Source organism: Bufo gargarizans, chromosome 2 (genome assembly GCF_014858855.1).
Source record: "Bufo gargarizans isolate SCDJY-AF-19 chromosome 2, ASM1485885v1, whole genome shotgun sequence".
Lineage (NCBI taxonomy): Eukaryota > Metazoa > Chordata > Amphibia > Anura > Bufonidae > Bufo > Bufo gargarizans.
Genome location: NC_058081.1, coordinates 329,776,565 through 329,792,774, shown reverse-complemented (window position 1 = coordinate 329,792,774; position 16,210 = coordinate 329,776,565). Strand labels below are relative to the sequence as shown.

At 40.7% G+C, this 16,210-nt stretch overlaps 1 protein-coding gene across 3 annotated transcripts in view; it reads left to right on the top strand.

The window, feature by feature from the left end:
- The first annotated feature begins 3,002 nt into the window (after positions 1-3,002).
- The window catches only part of PTPRQ (protein tyrosine phosphatase receptor type Q), a 530,509-nt gene continuing 517,301 nt past the window's right edge, over positions 3,003-16,210 (top strand). For all 3 annotated transcript variants that reach the window (XM_044280555.1, XM_044280554.1, XM_044280553.1), the window contains exons 1-3: positions 3,003-3,240; positions 7,201-7,293; positions 8,476-8,613. In XM_044280555.1, coding sequence (XP_044136490.1) covers positions 7,246-7,293; positions 8,476-8,613 — 186 coding nt within the window. In that variant the 5' untranslated portion in view covers positions 3,003-3,240; positions 7,201-7,245. The remainder of the gene's footprint in view (positions 3,241-7,200; positions 7,294-8,475; positions 8,614-16,210) is intronic.

The following is a 16,210-nucleotide window of genomic DNA, read 5'->3' as shown; positions in this document are numbered from 1 at the left end:
TCAATTAATTGAATACTCAAAAAATGTTTTGTCTCCCTCCCATTTCTTCTTGTTGCATGTTGAAGCTCTACTTGGAACCTTGTTAAGATCCTACAATGTAAAATATGATTTTTTTGCAATTTTTAAAGTGGTCTTAAACTTTTGATCAGGACTCTATCATAGGTTATAGTTACTAGAGAGGGGTCGTGGATCCAGGGAGATATTCTGATTGCCTGATTGGAGTCGGGAAGGAATTATTTCCCCCTAAAGTGAGGAAAATTGGCCCTTTGCAATACAGCAAACTCCTCACAATTAGGTGCACATTCTGTAGTGGATTCACCATTGTAGCAGTAAAATTTGCACCAAACTGTATGGATTTTATTGCAGAAATTCGTTGTGGAAATTCTGTGGATTTTCTACAGATTTCACCTTCTCTATGGCAAAGGGTGAAATCCATGGCAATAAGTTGACATGCTGAAGAAATAAAAATTAAAAGATTTGTTAAAATTGTATCCACTTTGCTGCTATTGCACACACTGGGGATTTTCCACACACAATCCTGCAATTCTGTTGCAGAAAATCTGCACAGTTTATGTCCTATAGCATGTGGCCATACCTTTTAACCCCTTTCTGACATCCACCGTACATCTACTATGTACTGGGGAAGGGAAGTGTCTGAGAGCTGTCCAGATTTTTTTTTTTATAGATATGGTTGTAATTTTATACATCACATGAAGGTTTCCACACAGGGGAAACTGACTTCCATTTAACGTAAACTGCGGACTGGCGGTCTGATCGGACTGGAATACTATAACAAAGGTTTCAAAGTATATGGATGCAAATGGGCTGAAAATTATAATGCTTAAATATTGCTGTGTTAGTATTATATGTTCAGAAAATAGCTAAAGCATTTCTTTAAAGGGGTTCTCCAGGAATAATTTTAAATGGTCACCAAGTCCTAGAATGTGAGCTTGACTGCCACCACTTGTAGAGCTGTCTCGGGGTTTAGGGGGCAATGCCTCACTAAACTCTACATTCTGGCACTCGCACATAATACATATTGGTGAGTTTTCCTGTCAGGCTGCTCAGCCTTGATGGCTAGACAGGCAAGATTGCATCATTACCATTTATTGTAATCAGAATGCCCCCTAGGCAACTCTGCACGTGGTGGCATCTGGTCCTGCTCACATTCTAGGACAGTTTGCTGCCAGACATTTTAAATAACTCCTGGAGAACCTGTTTAATTAATGAGAAGATGCAGTCAAGCCTTTAGCATCTACCTCATGGCCGAAAACTGTCAACAATTCTATTGATGGATCTATTTTTCTGTAGCAATAATTTCTGTACCTTTCAACGAGCAGATTTTTAATGGAAAGGGAAAATTATCCATAAAGGTGTTACATAGTCCATCAATACTGAGAATACTAAGTTAGGGCTGTAGCCATCTTTGCGGTCCGCAAATTGCGGATCTGCAAAACACGGATACCAACCGTGTGCGTTCCACATTTTGCAGAATGGAACATCCTGCCCTCTGTAAGAACTGCCCTATCCTTGTGTGTAAAATGGACAAGAACAAGACATTTTCAATTTTTTTTTGCGGGCCATGGGACGGATATGCAGATGCGGACAGCACATGGTATACTGCTGCATCTTTTGAAGCCCCATTGAAATGAATGGGTCCGCATTCGGTAGGCAAACAATGTGGATCATATGCAGACCTCAGTTAGACCTCAGATCAGACCCCCACTGTTTATAAGACCCCCATTCAGACATAAGATCAGACCCCCTTGTTAATAAGACTTGAGATCAGACCCCCATTTTAATAAGACCCCCAAGTTAACAAGACCATAGATCAGACAAAAAAAATTAATCAACTCACCTCTCCTGTTCTGAAGGTGGCCGATGCTCCTGAGATCCAGCTCTCTTCGTGCCAAGATGTGCTGTGACATGATGCAGCGTAGAGTGAGGTCACAGAGCATACCAACGTCCTCATGCTGTGCGCGGGTCAAAGCACAGTGTGTGAAGACCTGCAGGAGAAGACCAGGAAACGATGAGTACAGAGCCTGCACGGAGAACATTGCATTCACTCCCCGGTCCTCCATACTAATGAGCGCTTCTATAGTGGAAGTGCTCATTAGTATTTGCCCCAAAAAACGCACTGACATTTCCATCACCTTGGGAAGAAAAGTGTGTCTTATAGGGCAAAAAATATATGTAAAGATTAAGACTAAGGATTTGGTTAAAGGTAGTCTGTCAGTAGTTTCGATCTTGAAAAACTACTGACAGCACTAAGTGGGGGCTTAAGAGGGCTAAACAAATATACTGTTTGCAGAGCTTTTGTTAACAGGAGTAATATGAATATGAACCTTTATTCCTCCAGGCAAGTGCCCTGGAGGCGGTGCTTCCATGTAAAGTGCTCTCTGCATTGCCCCCCCTTCTGCTCTGACTGACAGCTATAGTATCCAATAAGGAGACCAGTACAGTTGTCAGTTGACAGTGAAGACCCACTACCTGGGCACTTGCAGAATAAAGGTTTATACTCACTCTACTCCTGATTGAAAAAAAGCTCTGCAAAATATATGTATGTCCTTTTCTCCCCACCTTTTACCTAGTGCTGTCAGTAGTTTTGCATGATCATGTAGAAATTTATAGTCCTGTGTTTTACGAAGCTGTAATACTCCTTAAGATATGTTATCACTGATTAGTTTACAATCTGACAATTTCCATCCCAAAGGAACTGACTACACATTGTCAAACTGCTTACTTTGCTATACTCCAGATTTCATTCTGAGAGTCGGTGACAGCTAATGTTATTAAAATAAGATGGTGCAGATGTAATTGCTTTGTAGTTTGTTTTTTCTAATTGACGGTCCCCCCCTCATGTGAAGTCTTCGAGGACTCCCACTCCCAGCCTGACTGTGTCTGCTAGATTTTGCTGCCTCATTGTTGTCATGGAGACCTCCCTTGACTTTAACAAAAGAGAAAGGCAAAGAATGGGCAGCTCTGATTGGGATATATAAGAAAAAGCTGACTTGGGGGCGTGAAATTATAATCCAAAAGTGAAGAGAAAAAAAAAACATTCATTTAGGAGAAGTTAAGCAAAAGAATCTTTGACTAATTAAAAACAAGTACTGAGGCAGAACTGCTGGAGTAGAGTAGAGTAGCAGTCACATTGTACCAGGGCGAGCTCCCAGCTTATTGTACTGGAACCCAGAGGAGACCGCTTATGATACTGGATTCTCAGGACTGACCAGTGACCAGGTGAGTTCCTCTTCCTTCTTGCTACTTCATACTACCTAAGTCAAATCTGTCAACTACTTTAATACTAGTGTCAGATTCCAAAGTGTAACTTCTGGTTCTGTCACATTTGATAAGAGAAAAGGAAATGTAAAGATTTAATTCAAATTATTAACATGTCTGAATAGTAATACACACTGGCATCACGGCTTATGTTTATAATAGAGCCCTTCATTAACAGATGCCAGTAACTCTTCGTTGAACCCCTTGACTTTCATAGTAACATAGGGGGAGATTTATCAAACTGGTGTAAAGTAGAACTGGCTTAGTGGCCCATTGCAACCAATCAGATTTCACCTTTCATTTTTCACAGCTCCTTTGCAAAATGAAAGATGTAATATGATTGGTTGCTATGGGCAACTAAGCCAGTTGTACTTTACACCAATTTGATAAATCTCCCCCATAGTTTTGTATGGCTGAGAAAAGACATACATTCAGCCAATCTGTTATCCTGTAATGCTGATCCAGAGGAAGGCAAAAAAAAACAACAACTGTGGGTATTGTTGATGGCAATATTTCTGCAGCTTGTTCCATTCTTCAAAAATACAAAAACATTCCATTGAAAGCAACAATATCAATGTGAACAGTACCATCAATTATGCCATTTTAACATAGAGTAGCCTCAGATTTACAGAAAACTGCACTTTTGTATTAGCTACGATATTAAATTTGTACAATATATTTACAACATCCCACACCTTGCATCTTTCAGTGTTAAATATCTTTGCAACTATTTTAATTTAATTATCTTGGTTTATTGTATGTTCAAAGTGTTTCCAGAGGAAATAGGATTTTTTTTTTACATGGGCCACAAAGAGTTAGGATTTAAAAGAAATAGCCCCAGCAAAGGCCTGTTCAGCCAACCACTGACTCAATCAATGGAAGTATGGTTATTTTTTTTATTTTTAACCCTTTGTGCCCATTAAAAAACATTTTACCAAAAGAGGATGTGTCAGAAGATTTGTACCTATGAACCTGGCTGACCTGTTCCATGTGCACTTGGCAGCTGAAGGCATCTGTGTTGGTCCCATGTTCACATGTGCCCGCACTGCTGGGAAAAGTTTTATATATGCAAATGAGCCTCTTGGAGCAACAGGAGAGTTGCCCTTACTCCTATAGGCTCAGCTCTCTCTGGAACTGCTGTGCCCTCTGCACTTTATTCATAGGGCCAGGCTGTGAAAACGTGATCATGCCTCTACTTCTCCAAAGTGAAGTGGAGGCAGAGCTTAGAGGGGCCCGTCGGATTTACTATAGCTTACTATAAGTCATAGCCGAAGTTTAGACTTCAGTTTCCTGCATATGAACTGCCATAGGTACGCTTAATTTATTAAGAGGCAAATGCCTCCTAATAAATTAGGCGCATCTCACTCTGGTACACAGAGATCAAGACAGGTGGATGGGAACGCTATTTCTGATAAGCACCACCCATTTAGAGCAATTCCCACCAGAAAAATGCAGATACCCTGTTTGCAAAAAATTGTGCCACTTTTTAGACAGACTCTAAGTTCAGATTCTAGTGTGTGCTAGACCTCACATCTTTTGAATATATTGTATATGGGAGCCAGCGTTGATGCACCACAATTGACTGTTCCTCCTCATGGAGCTGCCCCATAGTCTTTGAAGAAATGGCCTCTTATGGGTATGGGTACGGAGCACATGATCAAAAGTTTCACCACACATGTTCACCCAGTCCTCAACCATAATCTGTGTATCCAACGTTCCTACGCAAGCAAACCTCCAACCCTAAAGTTACGAGAGTGTCCATGGAAACTTTTCAGACGGATAGTAACTTTGCAAACCAGCATAGAAAGAGCCTGAAATGTTGTATATTGCTGCATATTAGCACTGATAGTTTTTAGTATCTATTTTGGAGCTGACTACATGTAAACAGGAAATAAATGTATATGACAAGTGTCTTCCTGTTTTTGGCTTGTAAAACCGAGGACCAGTGCCTATCACATACAGGAGTTGATGCTGATTTCATTTCTTGGATGTACTGTATTTGGTTTGTTTTTCTGATATGCAAGCCATGATTCCCTATAGGGTATTCCAGTTTCTGCAAATAACATTTTGTGTGCAAATATTTAAAACAATTTTCCAATATATTTTTTAATTTCAAGCTTTATGGGTTCAACTTCTCTGCAGTTATTCACTACCATCCTTCAATGTTTAGAAGGGTGTCTGTACGCGGTGCAACCCCATTGGATTACCGCTAATTGACAGGGTGCACCTATAAACTATGGTAAGCACAGCTGCAGCAATTAGCAGTAATGCGCAATGTCAACCTGAAGGCCGGGTCACACCGGGTAGCCTAAAGGTCCTTTTACATGGATCGATACCAAGCAATTATTGAGAATGAACTAAACGTTCCTGATAATTGCCTGATCAATTATTTTCATGAGACTACACATGTGAAGCTGCTATTGCATTGAAAGTAATCAATGAAGGTATCTTTTAAGTTAAATAAAGTAAGGATCTTGAAACCACAGATATTGAAAGTCTACTGGAAAATTGTATACATGAATTATCTTGAGCACGTGGACCCCTAATATCCCTTTAAACCAATATTGTGTTAAACTATAGCAGCATTTGTTTAGATTAATGCATAGGTTATAGTTGAATATTTGTAAGGAAGAATTACTACATTTAAAAGGGTTGTCCATGATAAGAAAAACATGGCTGCTACAAGGCTACAAAGGACATGAATATATACAATTTTTGGGGGCAAAACACCTTTATGTACACAAAGAAGGCATACAACTGCTATGAGGCCTGTGTTGTTAGGCAGCCCAGCACTGAACTGCTTGCTCTGAACTTTTACTTTGAACTGTTAAAGATACTACCAGCAGCGACCACTAGGGGGTGCTCCTGCATATATATGTATACAGTACCAATTGAGCTGGATAAATCCATATACAGTTAGCTGGTCCTAGGGGTGGATGTTGCCTATAGCAAGAATTATGTTAGGTCAAAAAATAGACCTCCCCTATACAGGTATAGGAGTACACCTAGCAGTGCTCTTAGAGGGGAGTGTATCTCTATTGTTTCTGTGTACACCCTTGACTCAAAGAACTAAATAGATATACATATTAAGATCTATTTCAGAAAGTCAGCAAACAGCTGAATTTTAGGGTTGGTATTGTAACCACTACACTAGAGCACCAAAACATCTACTAAACCAAATTTAGATCACTAGAAGTAAGTGATTGTATCTGCGCTAACACATAAATCCTTTCTCTGTGTACATCCGTGCACAGAGCCACTGCTAGATGCTAAAAGAATTGGTTGCCTCGATCTTTAAGGAATATATGTATATCAGAATAAAAGGTATAGTATCAGCGCAGGAATCAAAGACATGGGGCAGAGTCAAATAATAAGTACCTGTTCAGTCGGGTGTGGATATCTTTAGTATAGGGTTCAATCTTCACGGCACTAAACGGTGCAAGATGGATAGCAAATTTTCCTGCTCAACTTCATCCCTGATGAAGAAGTCCGCTGACTTCGAAACGCGTAGGATTGGTCTTTTGGTCCTTGGAAGGATCCGTACTACAGCTGTGACGTCACACTATACTCCTTCAGATTCCGTCACCATCATGCTCCTTCGTGTGCGCGCCAGCTACCGTCCCGAGCGACGCGCGCGTTTTTTGAAGTTGAGCAGGAAAATTTGCTATCCATCTTGCACCGTTTAGTGCCGTGAAGATTGAGCCCTATACTAAAGATTTCCACACCCGACTGAACAGGTACTTATTATTTGACTCTGCCCCATGTCTTTGATTCCTGCGCTGATACTATACCTTTTCTTCTGATATACAATTTTAGATCACCATTAGTAGCTACCTGAGAGGTTCTAAATTTTAAAAAATCATAGTGTCGTATTAGATAAAGATGTTTCTAAATTCTTACTAAACCTTTTCTAATTCATAGGTACAATAAACATCTGGCAAATGATACATCATAATCGCCTAGCAAATGGACAGCATAATTCTACGCTTGCTTCTTTTTAAAGGTCTTTTTCAGGTATGATCATGGCTAGATAAAACCTCTGCTATACTCTTTCTGTAATACCTTTAGACGTCATGACCATCTGCATGACCATCTCTCCAATTATATCATAGGGATTGCGACCACTTGACAAAGGAGGGTTGGGGACCCTTGTTCTCCCAGTTGGTGAGAGTCCAAAAGCGGGGACCCACAAATCCTGTGTAATATAGGAATACTCCTTTAAAGATAATAGTTACCATGTACTACAAAGTACATCCAAATGCTGGTATTGTTAATAAAGAAGTTTGAAAGGGGTTGTCTAGTTGGGGGAAATTCTTTAGAAAGGGCTCAAAATGAGATAAAAGATAAAGTGATACTCACCCTCACTGGTCTCCCTACACACCCATCCCAATGCTTACCATGTTGTTGCTGATCTTTGCTTTCTTGGAAACCTCTCCACACAGGAAATGCATGGAGAAGCCTGTTCAGCCAATCACTAAATGAGATGGGTCGCCACTGTGGCCAGTAATTGGCTGAGCTAGCATCTTCAGGCTTTTCCTGTGTGTCAAAATGGGACCTGGAAACAGACGAGGGGGATCCAGTAAGCATTGGAACGGGAGCTGATTCGGAAATAGTTGAGGGTCTGTACCTCTCCTTTTATGTTTCTGTTATTCCTGTTTAAGCCCTTTGTAAAGAACTCCCCTCCCAGTAGATAACCCATTTAGGTGCCCAACTTAAGATGCCAACATTTCATGTTTACCAGTTTATATCAGATTACAGTAGGATTTAAAGGAAAATGGAGGAAACATACTGCATTTTATTCATCCTCTCATGAAATAACCTCATGCACTAATTCTAGGCTGAAAAAGGAGCCCTGTAGCCATTGTGTTTGTGCTTACCCTTTTAAGTTATTTTTTTGGTTCCTGATGGTATTTTCTTTTTCAAAATCAAGCACCATTTCCAGTGGTTTAGAGGAGAATTTTTTTTTTTTTTTACATGGCTCTGTATGGACGAATATGATGTATTCAATATTTATTGACTTCTATGGGGGAAATCTGCATATATAAAGAATCTGATGGAGTTTGACAGGGTTTTTATTTATTTTTTATTGTATTGTGTAAAAAGCCCTATATTTAGATCTATCTATCTATCTAATTGGGTGTATGGCACCAGTGTATGTGAATGTTTTACAGATATCCATGACACCGTATTTTTCAGGTGGTACAGAATGTGCAGTGTGGAGAAAAGAACACAGAAAATCTTCCAGTTAGAGTTGAGTGGAATACGTTTCCTGAAAATAAGAATCCTGACAGTTATTTTGTGTTATATCACACCAATAATAGCGCATGCCATCAGGTAAGAGCTTGTACTTGTGTGAATGTGGCCATAAATATGAAGATCATGTTGCTGATCTGTGTTCATTAAGATTAGTAAACAGTTGGAAGACACAGACACCAACGTTGTGGTAGGAACATCCACACCACCCATATTAATATTTTAAGAGCTTAGTGGAGATCATGATATAGGATTAGAGATGAGCGAATTGAAGCTGACAAAGTGGATTTCGATCCGAATTTCAGGAGTTTTTCGATTTGCACTGAATCTGAATTTTCTCACGCTTCGTGGTAACGAATCACAAAATGGCTGCTGCACATGGAGCAAGTAACTCTGGGAAGTTGGGATCATCCACAATGCCATGCATGCAGCCAATCAGCAGCCAGCCATCCCTGTGATGTCACAGCCCTATAAATAGCCTCAGCCATCTTGGATTCAGCCAGCCATTTTCCAGTGTACTTAGCGCAGGGACAGTGCTAGGAAAGACTTAAAAATTAATATTTTGCTGAATAGAAGTTCAGGGAAAGAGCATTAGCAGTGTAGGGAAAGGATAGGGAGGAATTATTCCACAGTATTGAAGCAGAACAGGGTTCAATAGGGGAGTTTACAGCCTGGGTAATAGGAACAATCCTATTACACCTTGCTGCACTGACTGGGGATCCAAATTGCCATTATACTGCTGCTCATTTCAGGTTTGCAATACCTCTGTAATTCCAGCAAACCGTTCTTGTTATTGGGGTTGTATTAGCCCTTGTGCGGTGCAGTTATATATATATATAAAAAGGGCTTATTAGCCATTGTGTGGTGAAGTGAGAAAATTACAGCCCTTTTTGGAGTGTATTCGTGGCAAAAAAAAAAATTATTTCCCGTTCACAGCCGCAGTTATATGTTCTAAAGCCTTTTTTGGCGTGTATTAGTGTGGAAAAAGAAAGTATTATTTGCCGTTCACGGCCGTAGTTATATGTTCTAAAGCCCTTTTAGGCGTGTATTAGTGGAGAAAAAGAAAAAGGGCTTATTAGCCACTGTGTGGTGAAGTGGGGGAAATTACAGCACTTTTTGGTGTGAATTAGTGGCAAAAAAAAAATGATTTGCCGATCACGGCCGCAGCTATATGTTCTAAAGCCTTTTTTTGGCGTGTATTAGTGGAGAAAAAGGGCTTATTAGCCGTTGTGTGGTGAAGTGAGAAAATTAAAGCCCTTTTTGGCGTGTATTAGTGGCAAAAAAAAAAATTATTTGCCGTTCACAGCCGCAGTTACATGTTCTAAAGCCTTTTTTGACGTGCATTAGTGGGAAAAAAGAAAGTATTATTTGCCATTCACGGCCGCAGTTATATGTTCTAAAGCCCTTTTTGGCGTGTATAAGTGGGGAAAAAGAAAAAGGGCTTATTAGCCACTGTGTGGTGAAGTCGCATTTTTTTATATCACCTTGGTGGCCCTATTTCAACTTTTCACTGTGTATTCAATTACCCCTTAATTCCACATTTTTGTTCCCTGTACTGCCTACTTTTACCTGTGCTTAAAATAGGGTTGCTAGGCATGGTCCGTCTATGTGTTGATAGACGGAGCACGCAGCCTGCAGGCTGCGTGCAAGGTCACATTACTGACAGCCAGGGACTGTAAGTAAATGATTAAAGCCAGGTCCTGCCCAGCAGCTGATAACAGTGCCTGGGCTGTGTGCACTTCTCCCTGTCCCTGCGCTTGGCAGACGCTCCCTCACTCAGCAGAGCTGGAGAATGCAGAGTTGGAGCAGCGCAGACCAGGGAAGATAGATCTGCCGGTATGGCACACGTGTTCAATCTGGTTGTAAAGCGGTTCCTGAGATCTTACACCTATCTGCAAGACATCCTAAAAATGGCCAGGAAACTTTGCATGCACTTCAGCCACTCGTACACCACCAAGCACACCCTCCTTGAGCTGCAGCGGCAGAACATCGTCCCCCAACATTGGCTGATATGCGACGTTTCTACCCTCCATATGTTGGACTGACTATACAAACAGAGAAAGTGACGTCAACACAAGCTTACTGCTGACACCCTCTCCACTCCGTTGGGGGGGGGGGGGGGGCTCTACTTGTATAAGCGTTTAATAAAACATGTTCTGTAGACATCTATGTGGAATCAGCTAATGATGGTGTAAAAGGATTGTGCTTCTTCTTGGCGCTAACATCGACCTGTAAGGCTGAGTTCATACTTTAGTTATTTGGTTAGTTTTGGCCCCGTAACTGCCCAAATAAGTAAAGTGCGCATTGATTCTAAGGCCCCTTTCACACGGGCGAGAATTCCACGCAGGTGCAATGCGTGAGTTGAACGCATTCCCCCGCACTGAATCCGGACCCATTCACTTCAATGGGGCTTTTCATATGAGCGGTGATTTTCACACATCACTTGTGTGTTGCGTGAAAATCACAGCATGTTCTATATTCTGCGTTTTTCACGCAACCCAGGCCCCAAAGATATGAATGGGTCTGTGGGAAATGCGGATGTGGTGCGATTTTCACTCATGGTTGCTAGGAGATGATATGGATAAGCAACCCCATTAAAGTATAATCACTGTATTATTTTTCCTTATAACATGGTTATAAGGGAAAATAATAGCATTCTTAATACAGAATGCTTACAAAAATGTGGCTTAACCACCTCAGCTCCCCTAGCTAAAACCCCCTTAATGACCAGGCCACTTTTTACACTTCTGCGCCACACTACTTTCACGGTTTATTGCTCAGTCATACAACTTACCACCCAAATGAATTTTACCTCATTTTCTTCTCACTAATTTAGCTTTCATTTAGTGGTATTTCATTGCTGCTGACATTTTTACTTTTTTTGTTATTAATCGAAATGGACCAAAATTTTTACAAAAAAATGACATTTTTAACTTTCAGTTGTAAAATTTTTAAAATAAAACTACATTTCTATATAAATTTTTCTCTAAATTTATTGTTCTACATGTCTTTGATTAAAAAAAATGCAATAAGTGTATATTTATTGGTTTGCGCAAAAGTTATAGCGTTTACAAACTATGGTACAAAAATGTGAATTTCCGCATTTTCAAGCAGCTCTGACTTTCTGAACATTTCTTTTGATTGGACCGCGCTGCCTCAGAAGTCACAGGAGATCCACAATCGAAGCCAGCAAGATAATCACGGACATGGGGAAGCAAACAGGCCAGTCAAAGCCTCTCCTCTCCTTTCCAAGCTTCTATCCGGGTCGGGTGATTGATCCATTGATCCATTGTATACTGCCTGTATATACTTGTACATTGTGAGTATAATAAAACCATTTTCTACTCCAATCTGTATGACGGTACTTCACTATTGGATGCAATTTTGGTGTTCCATAGAAGCTTGGAAAGGAGAGGAGAGGCTTTGACTGGCCTGTTTGCTTCCCCATGTCCGTGATTATCTTGCTGGCTTCGATTGTGGATCTCCTGTGACTTCTGAGGCAGCGCAGTCCAATCAAAAGAAACGCTTTCACCTGTGTGAACTGTACCCACTTCACCATTGGGACCTGCGACGCCACTAAGCAATGTACTTTTTTGAGGCTTATTTATTATTTATAAACTGACTTTCTGAGCACCTGTCATGTTTCCTGAGGCGCTACAATGCCCAGACAGTAGAAACACTCCACAAATGACCCCATTTCGGAAAGTAGACACCCTAAGGTATTCGCTGATGGGCATAGTGAGTTCATGGAAGTTTTTATTTTTTGTCACAAGTTAGCGGAAAATGATATATATATATATTTTTTCTACAAAGTCTCATATTCCACTAACTTGTGACAAAAAATAAAATTTTACATGAACTAACCATACCCCTCACGGATTACCTTGGGGTGTCTTCTTTCCAAAATGTGGTCACATGTGGGGTATTTATACTGCCCTGGCATTTTAGGGTCCCTAAAGGGTGAGAAGTAGTTTGGAATCCAAATGCGTAAAAATGCCCTGTGAAATCCTGAAAGTACTCATTGGAATTTGGGCCCCTTTGCGCATCTAGGCTGCACAAAAAGTGTCACACATGTGGTATCGCCGTACTCAGGAGAAGTAGGGAAATGTGTTTTGGGGTGTCTTTTTACATATACTCATGTTGGGTGAGAGAAATATCTCTCTAAAATAAAAATTTTCCCATTTTTTTATACAAAGTTGTCATTTGACAGAGATATTTCTCTCACCCAGCATGGGTATATGTAAAATTACACTTCAAAACACATTGCCCTACTTCTTCTGAGTACGGTGATATCACGTGTGACACTTTTTTGCAGCCTAGGTGCGCAAAGGGGCCCAAATTCCAATGAGTATCGTTTAGGAGGGCATTTTTAGGCATTTGGATTCTCACGCTTTAGGGCCCCTAAAATGCCAGGGCAGTATAAATATCCCACAAGTGACCCCATTTTGGAAAGAAGACACCCCAAGGTATGCCGTGAGAGGCATGACGAGTTCCTAGAATTTTTTTTTTGGGCTGAAAATGTTTTTTTTTTTTTTCTTACAAAGTCTCATATTCCACTAATTTGTGACAAAAAATAAAATTTTACATGAACTCACCATACCCCTCACGGAATACCTTGGGGTGTCTTCTTTCCAAAATGGGGTCACATGTGAGGTATTTATACTGCCCTTGCATTTTAGGGGCCCTAAAGCGTGAGAAGTAGTTTGGAATCCAAATGCGTAAAAATGCCCTGTGAAATCCTGAAAGTATAGTATGTAGAAAGGCTGAGCACTCTCCCAATGGACCACACGGAAACTATTCAAAGATTATTAAATTTATTATACCAATATATAGATCTAAAATTCAACAAAATTACAATAAAACTAAATATATAATAAAAATACTTTATAAAAATACACTATAAAAAATGGTAAAAAGTTATACGGATACAGAGCAAATGGCGTTGGCTTTACAAAAGTATATTATATCTGACTTTGATAAAGTATGTCCTGGTTATGCAGAAAGATCGATAATTTGCAGGTAATTCGATGTATATATGTTCAACAGTCAGAAGATGAGTAATCAGCTGTATAATAATATTTTCGAACGAATATTCGGATAAATGTCCAGACTGATAATATTTTCGATTAAATATTCGGGTAAATGTCCAAACTGAAATTGAATACGTGCTTGCGGTAATTTGAATACGTACTTGCGATAATTTATGTTAAGTCAATATCCCCTGTGTGGCAATTTAAAAGAAACACTTACTCTTGCAGACAGCCGTCTGATGATAGCACACGGTGGCGTCCCACGTGGCCAATGGAGTCGGATTCGGCGGTGTCTATTATTAGCAGTACAGCAGGAGCAGTGTAAGCGATATAGTCCTCCGTATAGAGATTCTTTGTTAAAGAAATTCTGAATGTAGCTCTACTTCATGGGACTGGATGTTCGCTTTATGCCACAAGTTCCTCAGGGTAAAAAAGAAGATCGATTCAGATTCAGATTGTTGAAGTCAAGACGTCCATCAGCTGATGTGCGGGTCTTTTGAAACCAGACGCGTTTCGGGGTCTTTTCCTAGCCCCTTCCTCAGTCCGCAAAACACATACGGACGTCTGAATAGAGCCTTACAGGGGGGTGATCAATGACAGGGGGGTGATCAGGGAGTCTATATGGGGTGATCACCCCCCTGTCATTGATCACCCCCTTGTATGGCTCCATTCAGACGTCCGTATGTGTTTTGCAGATCCGCAAAACACATATGGACGTCTGAATGGAGCCTTAAAGGGGGGTGATCAATGACAGGGGGTGATCAGGGAGTCTATATGGGGTGATCACACTTTTTTGCAGCCTAGGTGCGCAAAGGGGCCCAAATTCCAATGAGTATCGTTTAGGAGGGCATTTTTAGGCATTTGGATTCTCACGCTTTAGGGCCCCTAAAATGCCAGGGCAGTATAAATATCCCACAAGTGACCCCATTTTGGAAAGAATACACCCCAAGGTATGCCGTGAGAGGCATGACGAGTTCCTAGAATTTTTTTTTTGGGCTGAAAATGTTTTTTTTTTTTTCTTACAAAGTCTCATATTCCACTAATTTGTGACAAAAAATAAAATTTTACATGAACTCACCATACCCCTCACGGAATACCTTGGGGTGTCTTCTTTCCAAAATGGGGTCACATGTGAGGTATTTATACTGCCCTTGCATTTTAGGGGCCCTAAAGCGTGAGAAGTAGTTTGGAATCCAAATGCGTAAAAATGCCCTGTGAAATCCTGAAAGTATAGTATGTAGAAAGGCTGAGCACTCTCCCAATGGACCACACGGAAACTATTCAAAGATTATTAAATTTATTATACCAATATATAGATCTAAAATTCAACAAAATTACAATAAAACTAAATATATAATAAAAATACTTTATAAAAATACACTATAAAAAATGGTAAAAAGTTATACGGATACAGAGCAAATGGCGTTGGCTTTACAAAAGTATATTATATCTGACTTTGATAAAGTATGTCCTGGTTATGCAGAAAGATCGATAATTTGCAGGTAATTCGATGTATATATGTTCAACAGTCAGAAGATGAGTAATCAGCTGTATAATAATATTTTCGAACGAATATTCGGATAAATGTCCAGACTGATAATATTTTCGATTAAATATTCGGGTAAATGTCCAAACTGAAATTGAATACGTGCTTGCGGTAATTTGAATACGTACTTGCGATAATTTATGTTAAGTCAATATCCCCTGTGTGGCAATTTAAAAGAAACACTTACTCTTGCAGACAGCCGTCTGATGATAGCACACGGTGGCGTCCCACGTGGCCAATGGAGTCGGATTCGGCGGTGTCTATTATTAGCAGTACAGCAGGAGCAGTGTAAGCGATATAGTCCTCCGTATAGAGATTCTTTGTTAAAGAAATTCTGAATGTAGCTCTACTTCATGGGACTGGATGTTCGCTTTATGCCACAAGTTCCTCAGGGTAAAAAAGAAGATCGATTCAGATTCAGATTGTTGAAGTCAAGACGTCCATCAGCTGATGTGCGGGTCTTTTGAAACCAGACGCGTTTCGGGGTCTTTTCCTAGCCCCTTCCTCAGTCCGCAAAACACATACGGACGTCTGAATAGAGCCTTACAGGGGGGTGATCAATGACAGGGGGGTGATCAGGGAGTCTATATGGGGTGATCACCCCCCTGTCATTGATCACCCCCTTGTATGGCTCCATTCAGACGTCCGTATGTGTTTTGCAGATCCGCAAAACACATATGGACGTCTGAATGGAGCCTTAAAGGGGGGTGATCAATGACAGGGGGTGATCAGGGAGTCTATATGGGGTGATCAGGGGTTAATAAGGGGTTAATAAGTGACAGGGGGTGTAGTGTAGTGGTGTTTGGTGCTACTTACAGAGCTGCCTGTGTCCTCTGGTGGTCGATCCAAGCAAAAGGGACCACCAGAGGACCAGGTAGCAGGTATATTAGACACTGTTATCAAAACAGCGTCTAATATACCTTTTTGGGGTTAAAAAAATTGCATCTACAGCCTGCCAGCGAATGATCGCCGCTGGCAGGCTGTAGATCCACTCGTTTACCTCCCGTTCCTGTGATCTCGCCTCTTGCGAGAGGACGCGCCGGCGCGCCCAGGAGGAATAACAGGGCCGCCGCCAGGACGCAATCCTGCGTTCGGCAGTCCT